The sequence below is a fragment of the Trachymyrmex septentrionalis genome, unplaced genomic scaffold (assembly GCF_001594115.1).
Source record: "Trachymyrmex septentrionalis isolate Tsep2-gDNA-1 unplaced genomic scaffold, Tsep1.0 scaffold170, whole genome shotgun sequence".
NCBI lineage: Eukaryota > Metazoa > Arthropoda > Insecta > Hymenoptera > Formicidae > Trachymyrmex > Trachymyrmex septentrionalis.
The window spans coordinates 48,661-59,213 of NW_017304865.1; the positions used below are offsets into that span (position 1 = coordinate 48,661).

Sequence of the window (10,553 nt, forward strand, 5' to 3'; positions counted from 1 at the left end):
CGGCATTACGCAAGGTGTCCGACTGACGATTAAAACCTCTTGAATGTTGTTCAGGATCATATCCTGAATAACTTTTATTAAGATCAAGGTCATTGGAGATTATTTCTCTTATTTTCATTTTTGTGTTAAAAATTCTACAATATGTAAAAATGAAAATAAAAGAAAATTTCTAATTATCTTGATCTTAACGAATGTTATCCAGGACGTGGTCCTGAACAATTCAAAAGGTTTTAGCTGTCGGTTAGACACCTTGCGTAATGCTAATGCCGATGGCATCACACTGTGTAATTTTCAAGCCTTATAACTCGATAAATACTTTTAAAAAAAATAACTTTATTGTAGTATTTTGAAAAGCTCTTGCCACCAGTTATTATAGATTCTGAAATCAAAAATAGGGTGTGCTATTTCAAAAAATCAATGTGACCTTGGCGACGCAACAAGGTCAGATTGACCAGATCAGTGTATAGATTATTTAAAATTCTACAACTTTTGTAGGAAACATTTCTTTCGGAAATGCTTAGTTTTCGAGATATTTCACCGGTCCGGGACTTTTTACTTATTCTATATAAGAGACAGTACGCGATTATACGATATCTGATCCTTATTGAAAGAGAATTATTTTAATTATTTGAAATGATAAAAAGATTGTATCATTAAAAAGTTGTTTTAAAAAAGAGAGGAATGCTAAATATATGTATGTACTTGTGCGTACTCGTAATAAAACACGATTAAAATGTAAATAACATACCTGACGAAAGGATATTGGAATTGGATTGGCGAAAATGTGCCAGGTGACTACTTCGCTACAAGGCGGAATTGTGAGAGATCCTTTGTATGTGTAAAAGACATCGGTATTTGACGGTATTAGGGATGCTAGAGTGAGATACATATTGACCGATAACTTTGTATGTGCCCATTGCACATCAGATAATTTACTTATAAGAGGTTGAAGACGTTCATTGTCTTCATCTTGCAACTGAAATTAAGCATGTAATTACTTGGACATAGAACTTTCTTCGATTTCGTAAATCTTTAAATAAGCTTTTGATAGATTTTTAATTTAATTTTTTATTTATAATTCATAAAAATACTTAGGTATATTAATTGCGTAAAAATATAAATACTTTCATACGTGTGTGTGTGTGTGTGTGTGTGTGTGCGTGTGTGTTTGCGTGTGTGTGCGTGCGTGTGCGTGTGCGCGCGCGCACGTGTATGTATTAGTGTAACATCTAACTTTGATCGTAATTAGCTTTATATTTATAATTGATTTAAAAAACGATTTATGTGCGTGTTGCATGTTGCGTGCATGCATGCGTGCACGTGGTTACCTGAAAGAAAGAAGCTACTACGGCTATACCATCCTCATGTTGTAATGCATTTAAAAAATTGCCATATGCCATATTGTAATGTATAATATGCATTTCCATTGAATATCTATATTGGATATTGATCTTTCATTGCTATGATTTATTCTTCATTATTTATTTCATTTCGAACAAATAAATGCGACTGTTACCTTATACCGTTTAGTACATGTTCGGCACCTCTATTATTTTTTAAGCCCCAATGAAAGTGCACTTCTTCCATTTCAAATGTTTGATTTTGCAGCATGCCTCCGAATATATAAGGCAATGTTCTATATACTTGTGTCTCATTTTTGTCTATACTAAGTATAACTAAAAAAAAGAGATGTATTGTACACACTCTTTTAAAAAGTTTAACAGTAAAATTATACATGACAAAAATATTTACTCAAAAATATTTACCAGTTTTTCCATTATTTCTTAATAATTGCGGCATTGGAAAAAAATCATGATAACCAATCAGTTCAAGAGCCGGAAATGGTTTAACGATCGCCTTTGACGTGCATATAGCCACTGGTGATTGCCGTTTTCCTGCGCATGATTTGTACTTCTTCGGCCACAAGTGTTGCTCTAAAATAAAACATTAGAATAACATTTTTTTTTTTACTCATTAATAACCTTTTAAGATCTAATGTACATAATTATATATACATTCATTTTGAGTTTTTCCTCTAATGTTTTATATTTTTATACAATAGTGACTCTGTTTAATTCCTCACACTAGCTGAAATTAGAATTGTTGTCTTAACAATATAATAATATGTAACAATGATAAATAATGGTATTCTCACTAAATAAGCCTGTACGTACTGTTATTATAATTGTTTGCAGAGCAATTCACTGGCACTTAATTTGTTAAATATATTATTTACAAAATGCAGGCAAATAACAAGTAATTTTTAATTTTTTTCTATGTTACCTTAAAATACAAGAGTGATTCTTCATGTTTGTTATTATCATTATACGTATTCAATTCTGTAGCTGGAACACATGTATAAATATGAATATATACATAATTACATATCTTCAGAAAATCTTGATGATCAATCTTCTTAATTAATTCATAAAATTCTTTGTCAGATGCATTTTTATAGATCAAATTACGAAGAAAAAATTTTATTCAAATGGAATCGATGGATCTTAAAGAGCGTTATTATAAGTTAAATAGACTGCTATTTACACTATTTACACTATTTGAATATGAATAATAATTATAGAATTTCATCAATTTGTAATTATTCGTCGATCTCTATATTTATCGTTAGTCTTTACACAGGTTTCTTTAAAGGTTTCATTGTTTGTAAGTAATATAATTGTAAATAGTATAATTGTTTTCAAGTTCTTATCTTATTTCCGAATTAATTTCGTCTGTTTTAATGAAGAAAAAAATTTTAATAAAAAAGAAAAATAAGAAAGGAAAATTTTCTACGATTTTTTTAGTTTTATTTTATATATTAAGTCGCGAAAAATAAATCGAAATTTGTAACTTTGTCATACCTCTCTTACTGTATCCAAAACCATGGATGCCACAGTGCGGTATAACGATGAGAATGAGCCATGCCGTTACAATTTGTAGGATACGCATTTCTAAATTCTTTTTGTACAAACATTGATAATTATATACATATATGAATGCGTATATAAGAACATTACAATTTATTCCTCATGGAACAAATCTTTGCCGAAAAATTCGCTGAAATTTTGCTAAAATTGTTCCGTATTTCGGAATGCTTTTTAACAAAATTTCAACGAAATTTAAATACATTTGAAAACAAAATTGCATATTTTTAGACAACAAACATAATAAGACTGATTCTTGAATTTATTTTTACAATTTTTCTAAACAAATTTGTACTAACAAAAAATATATCTTATTTACTTTCATCTCGGAATTCAATTTTGAAGATTTATCGATTTCTTTAAGGAATTATAAAACGTTATAAATTATTAAAACAGGCCAGTATTCATAATCGGTTCTTATTTCAAAAAAATCTTAAGTAATGTCTTAAGATGCTAATGCGGTTCTCTAATTGATTTATGACATCTTAAGACTTTACTTAAGACGGTCTTAAATATAAGATCCTACTATGAACACCATAGATAAAAAAATCTCATAATGCTCCTCCTTTTATTCTATTCTATATTTTAATTATTAAAATAGAACTAGAAAAATAGAACTCCATATGGTAATAGGTATATTGCATTCGCGGTAAATTATTAGAGAAATTCAGCAAACTTTTTTGAAAATTTTATGAAGAAATTGTAATAAGTTTTTAACTAATTCATTTCATCTATTTGGTTGGAGTGAAATTTCAGAAAACTTAGAGAAATTTTCGAAAAATGGAGAAATTTTAATTAAATTTCAGCGACTTTTCATTAGTTTTGCTTTATAAAATCACCCACAGTAAATTTTAGCAATTTTGCTATCACTTTCAGTGAAATTTTCGTGAAATTTCAGTAAAATTTTTCCACCAGGAACATATATAAATATATAAATGTTACATTATAAAATAATAACTTTCGTATAATTCTTGCCGTTTGTCTTTATTACTTTATGCATATTAATCTTTTTTTTACAATACTTAGGTCAATTATATCAATAATATCTTCCATATTACTATAAATTAAGGTATATGTATTATAAATCATACCTTTTATAAAATATATGCTCGAAACTTTTTGAGATGGTTACGAAGGAATGGGAAACAAATGGATAACTGAAATGTCGATACTATTTAAGATATGGAGAACGCGGGTACTTATTAAGCAATTTGCAGTAGTGCATATCATTATCAAGCATATGTCGTAATCTTTCAAGTTACAGACACGACTCTTAATACAAAAGTATAGCAAGATGCTTCTTCCATTATAATAATGCATTAAAGTAGGTCATTTTACTGCAAGGTCTGTTTTCTGTAGCTCGTATACACTTGGAACTTAAAGTGAAATAGATATATGTTTGATATTTAGTAAAAGCGAGAAAGAAAGTTTTAATGCAGTCTAATGCAGGATTAAAAAATAGACCTTACATTCGTTTTGATGCTAACAGAAAATAATAATAAGATGATAATAAAGAGATAAGAATCGAAAAAGTATACTTAAGATTATAATTATATTTATTTATATTCTTTGTTTTACAAAATATAAATTACAATATCCTCGCAATATAAATATTTACTAATACCTGAGCATCTTGCATTTATTGGAAAATTCTAAATATACATATCACAGTCAGACATTTATAATCAGAAATAATTAATAATTAAATTGCCAACACAAATTATTGAGAAATTGATATAAAAGAGACTGCATGCATACAAAATCGTTTCCGAGAAACTTTGATTCAAAAGTTAATACAAAGGAAGACAATTCTATCGAAAATATTTACAGTTAAGTTATATTTATAATAGTTCTTAGTGTGGCACTATTGAGAACCATACGTTTGATATTTTACTTATATCAGTAAAAAATGTAAAAAAGCCTATCAGAGTCTACATCAACTGTTTGGATGCACAGAAAATTTTTTATTTTTGTGTGAATGTAACAAAACGAATAAAATAAACGGTTCGATCCTTCAATTCGGGTCCTTATAAAATATAAATCGAAATTACATAAATAACGCAAATTCCAAGTTGATGATTCCCGACAATTTAGTTCATTCTTCTTTATCCAAATGTTAAATTAGCTATGTAATGAATAGCCCAATGTTTATCAAAAATATTAACTTATACAATAATAATATAAAAACTTTCATAAAGTAAAACCAAATCATATACAATGCGTCACTAAATAGAATCACATCGCTCATCAGATTGTCAGATTTGCTGTGTAGTCATTCAAAATAAACACGAAAAATTAAAAAAATATTGAAATGTTTTGTTACATTCACACGAAAATAAAGAATTTTCTGTGCATCCGAACAGCTGATGTAGGCTCTGATGGGCTTTTTTACATTTTTTACTGATAGATTCTTTCGAGCCTCATTCTATATATTTGTTTAACTTTACTTATAATTTTGTCATTATTTTGTTTTTTTTTTATTATATCTTTTTTGAATGTTAAAGTTTGTTCAGATTCTCTCATTGAAAAACAATTATTTCTTTATGTCTCCTTTATATCAAGATGTCTTCGCGTTTATAGACTATACAAAATTGATTATTAATTTAAATCTATTATAAATTACGTATCACGTAATATGTAATTTACGTGATATGTAACATTACAGATGTTTTTTTTTTACATTTTTACACAATTCAGATGTTTTATATGTTTAATATAATATATTAAATTAATAATTGCACTGAAAATTTATTTTTACATAGAAATGAAAATAAGAGAAACAATCTCCAATGATCTCGATCATAACAAATGTTATTCAGGGCATGATCCTGAGTAACATTCAAGAGGTCATAGTCGTCAGTCGGACATCTTGTAATGCTAATGCCGGTGATACTGTAACTTTCAAGCCTTATAATTTAAAAAATATTTAATAAAAAATAATTTGATTAGTGTTTTGAAAAGCTGTTAACACCAGCTATTAGATTTTGGCATCAAAAAGAGTATTCCATTAAAAAAAATCGATGTGACTTTGACCTGACATTGGCGACATCACCCAAGATCTATTTAATGATAAGATCATTAAATAGATCTGTTTAAACCTTACAATTTTTATCTAAAATATTTTTCTCAAAAATTCGTACTTTCTGAGATATTTAGCTGACCCTAAACTTTTGGCGGGCACTATCTACGCACGCACGCACGCACGCACGCACGCACGCACTTTATTTAAGTTTAGTGTGCGCGCGCGCGTGTGTGCGTGTGTGCGCGTGCATGCGTGCGTGTGTGCGTGTGTGTATCTGGATTTCTCTCTATTTCGTTTCAGCAAGTTAATCTTGCAATCCTTGCAATAAATAGAGCATCGCGTGTTTTTTTCCCTTTATAGTAATTGTTCTTAGTCTATTGGATTTTCTAGATATAAGACAAAAGTTTATTGAACTAAACTATAATCATGGTGAAATTAATCAGGTGCATTTCCGTGGATACATAATATAATACAAGAGTGAATTTAAATAACATTTGATTAGTTGTTTTAGTATAATTAGCGCTATTATACGCAGGAAAGCGTATATAGAGGAACATTTGATTAGTTATTTCCAGTATTATTGTTGCCATTATGCACAATTTCACCTTATTAATTTCATTATGGCTATAATGTAGAAAAACTCACTAGAAATTTGATTTATGTATTGTTTAAGCTTTCTCTGCATCATCTTGCGTTATGCGTGTTATTTGCAGAGGTATCGAGAATAACTTTTCCCACGGAGGCTGAATAGAACTTATTACAGCTTCGGCAGCACCAGAAGAGACAAATTCCAATGTCCAACTTTCCTCAAGGCCCACAATTTCGTCCAAAAAATTTAAAGTTAACCAAGTGTCACAATGTTCCTAAAATTATTACATTATATTTATATCAGTAAATGTTCATTAAATGTGCAACGGATAATATAAAAACAGATAATGCAAACGACTCAATCGCAAAACATTTTGTATATTGTACTTTTAAGATTACATAAAGCAACTATTTAAAAGCATTATCTCTTTCTAAGCTTTATAAGCTATAACTTATAAGCTGTAAATATATGTGACTTGGGATAGTGCAGGTAACTTGAGACAGCACTACTTTTGTTAAATTTAATCGTGATACCCATCCATGAGTCACTAAAGAAAATTTAAATTTTCTTTAGTGACTCATGGATAAAACATTTACGGTAACAGATATTATCGAAAATTACTGACTATTCCAATCAAATTGCTCATAACTTGTTCTCTAGTGACTAAAGGCACTTGATTGCTGTTTGGTATAAGCCATTGGACGTTGTCCTTTAGTATCACCAGCGCTGCACCCGTCAGTATTAATCCAGATAGTTTCATCTTAATAGCAATATTTTGATATTTTAAGATTGCGGAGGAAAATATTGCTAGTAATCGTATGATGTCCCCTATCTGATAATTTGCAGTATTCGTTAGTACGTTGTGCATCAAAATGCTGTAACGTTCTGGAATAGAAAATTCCACTTCGCAGCTTGCAGGCAACTGCAAATCTATCATCAGAGGCACATCGTAAATAGAAGGAAAGAAAATTAACATCAAATATATTTATATACTTGAAGTCTTACAATCAATTAAAATCAAGTTTCATCTACTCGTTAAAACACATTTTACCTGTAATATAAAATAAAAAATTTGACGTTCTTTGGAAATCTTGCAGAATACAAAGCAAGGTGATAGCGAGATGTTCTTCGTCGGCTTTCCCAGACTGTTGTAACTCAATTAAAACACCTTGCTTAAATGGCAGCGGTATAAAAGATCTCAATCTGTCCGTCGTCCAGCTAATTTCCTTATGAAGCCAACGCTGTGGATCTTCCCTGTTACAAATTCCTTTTTTCTTCTTTTGTTTAGTTTCTTTATTAAGACTAAAAAGTTTTCTCGCACGTTTAACAGTAGAATAGAAAACCACATATAAAACCAGATTCTTCTGTTAGTTCAAATTAATTGAAGACACATAGTGTATTAAAGTTCGAAATTAAAATAAATAATCTTTATTGATACTTTTATTTAAAAAACACAATAAAAAGTAGCACCTTATATTTCTTAAACATTTTTATGATTTTGTATATTAAAATTTATATCAAAGTACGAACTTACCCTTCTGACCCATCGATCCTAAGAACATAAACCTTAGACGTAGACAAGACTAAGCATCCAGAAAATGTTTCTTGCATAGAATGCATCAAAATGTCTGCCTATACAGAAAGAAAATGAAAAAAAAAAACGATATATACAATCTATAATTCTATGTAATTCAGATTTGTCATACATAATTAATTAGATGAGATGTAATGAATTAAATCTCAAGCTAAATACCTTAAGAAGAAATACGAGTTCTTCGTTCTCATGCTCAAATACATTTAAAATGATATGCAGTTTGATTCTATGATCTATACTGCTAAAATCAGTATAGGAATATTGCACGTTACTGCCAAAAAAGTTGGACGCCTCTTCACCTTTCAAGGTTTTGCTGCCGATCTTGATACTTTGTAGCAAGCCTGAAAATAACACAGAGAGATATAAATATAAAAATAATAATTATTAATTATTAATATCATAACGTAATATCTAATGAATATAACTGCTAATAATGATTAACATAATTGATAAATAATTGAAACCATAGTCATGTCATTCAAAATAAAATTAATGTTTCAAGCAGAAGCAAAATATTTGCTCATTTTATTGATGCGATCAAGCACTTTTAATAGTGTCGAACAATGTATCATTTGTTCAATAAAATTTGTTTATTTTACCTCCCAGCATCGATGTTAAGTTTGTCATAGGAGCAAATGCTATTTCCTTTTCACCATCGCTACTATGGAATTTCGTATCAATGTTCGATTTGACCATTTTATTTTCATATGCCGTGCATATGCTGTCTGTTAACGAGCCTGTATATAAAATTAACTTTATATCATTATTTTATTCCATTAAAATAAAAATTGACACTATTTGTAAAAGTTGTAAACTTTGTAAAAAGAGTACATAACTACATATTGAAAATAGCATTAATTTTTACTTTAATGGAATAAAATAATAATGTAAGGTTAATTTTATACATACAGTTTATAATTCGCTAGAACAACTTCATTGTAAGCATTTATTAACACATTATAAAATTCCTTATTTATATTATATTATAAGTAATTATTTTAATTATTTTAATTTCCATAGAACGAAAAGAAATACGTGAGCCATAATAAAATTAATATCATCATTAATAATTATACTGTTAAACTTAACTTAATAACTGTTCACAAAGAAATGCACACACAAAAGACGAAAAATACAAACCCGAAGAACTACTTTCTGTTAGGCCTGCCATGATCGGCGTAGCATCTGGTATTGTTATTAAAGAAGGAGCGATTACGATACGCTTTTCCTCCGTTGAGCGTTTGCGACTTGGTGTGACGTTTGCCCTGTATCAATGAATATCATAGTTAAAATATCAACATAAACAATATGACAAACAGATGACGAGATTATGTATGTTTCTGTTTCTTTTTTAATATAAAATTGTATTAATAAAGTAATTCTATCTAACTCGTTTCTTGTTGCACTTGTATTTATATGCAGTTATCCGAATATAATGTCAAGTAACCATAAACTATAAGTATCACTGTAAAAACTGTAATAATAACTGCAAGCAAGTAGCAGACTAACTTTAGAGTTTCATCTAAAACTTCTATGCTGCTCTGACTTGGATTACTGAGTATCTCTATGTCACTCTCGTATTTCTTCGTCAGGATATTGGCAGACGGTGTTGATTCCCTTGACTCATCTAAACTTGTCGCTGAGCCTGATGGCGATGATGAATATTCATTCAGAAAAAGAGAGATAAGTAACATATTTTGTTGTTATATTTTTTGAAAATTGAGAAAGAGAAGAGAATGAACCAAAATTAAGAAATCTCATGTATAAATTAACCTTGTGCATTTTTTTTTATACATACATCACATTGCGCTTACAAAAATAACAAGTGGAAATAGGCGCTTTTATAGCACCAAAAAGAGAAGTGTTAAAGAAATTATTAACAACAGGGTAAGATATAAATGACCATACTTTTTAATGTCTAAAAAAAGATTTAAATCTATCAACCGCCGAGATTTTTCTTTCTTAACATCTCGAAACTCCATTTTCACATAAAAAGACAAAATAAAATGATTAAATATCGCACGCACGCACGCACGTACAATGGCTAAATTGGTTGATGGGAAATATGAAGAGAACAATAAAAAAGAGAAAAGAAGAAAAGGATCAAGAGAAAAAAAAGAAAGAAAAAAGCAAGAAGAAAAAATAGGGAAATGCTGTAACATAAATTATTTTGGCTGAAGCTTACAGCAGATTTGAGTTTGGGTGTGAGAGTCGGAGTGCACCAGAGAAGTGGTGATGGATTTAGCTCCACCCTCCATTCCACCTGCACCGGTATTAGTATGTTATAGTTCCCATAAAAACGTGGTAAAATGTACAAACGCGTTGGTCAGTACATATGTTTTATATATATATATATATAATACAAATATATATATTACTAAAGATTATTAAAACTAATAACAAATAACAAATTTAAGCTAATAA

General features: G+C 29.2%; 2 protein-coding genes across 4 annotated transcripts in view; both read right to left on the minus strand.

The window, feature by feature from the left end:
• The window catches only part of LOC108746443 (carbonic anhydrase 2), an 11,255-nt gene extending 4,615 nt beyond the window's left edge, over positions 1 to 6,640 (minus strand). Inside the window, exons 1-6 of one of the 2 annotated variants that reach the window (XM_018483227.1) lie at positions 4,016 to 4,125; positions 2,862 to 2,958; positions 1,767 to 1,934; positions 1,517 to 1,676; positions 1,329 to 1,434; positions 749 to 976 (exon numbers count right to left, since the gene is read on the minus strand). In XM_018483227.1, coding sequence (XP_018338729.1) covers positions 749 to 976; positions 1,329 to 1,434; positions 1,517 to 1,676; positions 1,767 to 1,934; positions 2,862 to 2,949 — 750 coding nt within the window. In that variant the 5' untranslated portion in view covers positions 2,950 to 2,958; positions 4,016 to 4,125. Of the gene's footprint in view, positions 1 to 748; positions 977 to 1,328; positions 1,435 to 1,516; positions 1,677 to 1,766; positions 1,935 to 2,861; positions 2,959 to 4,015; positions 4,126 to 6,591 lie in introns of those variants that run through there. The other variant, XM_018483228.1, reaches the window with a different exon arrangement.
• The window catches only part of LOC108746442 (serine/threonine-protein kinase 11-interacting protein), a 7,885-nt gene continuing 3,929 nt past the window's right edge, over positions 6,598 to 10,553 (minus strand). The window contains exons 10-18 of one of the 2 annotated variants that reach the window (XM_018483224.1): positions 10,315 to 10,392; positions 9,639 to 9,774; positions 9,270 to 9,394; positions 8,729 to 8,866; positions 8,289 to 8,470; positions 8,070 to 8,167; positions 7,587 to 7,789; positions 7,161 to 7,465; positions 6,598 to 6,809 (exon numbers count right to left, since the gene is read on the minus strand). In XM_018483224.1, coding sequence (XP_018338726.1) covers positions 6,615 to 6,809; positions 7,161 to 7,465; positions 7,587 to 7,789; positions 8,070 to 8,167; positions 8,289 to 8,470; positions 8,729 to 8,866; positions 9,270 to 9,394; positions 9,639 to 9,774; positions 10,315 to 10,392 — 1,460 coding nt within the window. In that variant the 3' untranslated portion in view covers positions 6,598 to 6,614. The remainder of the gene's footprint in view (positions 6,810 to 7,160; positions 7,466 to 7,586; positions 7,790 to 8,069; positions 8,168 to 8,288; positions 8,471 to 8,728; positions 8,867 to 9,269; positions 9,395 to 9,638; positions 9,775 to 10,314; positions 10,393 to 10,553) is intronic. The other variant, XM_018483225.1, reaches the window with a different exon arrangement.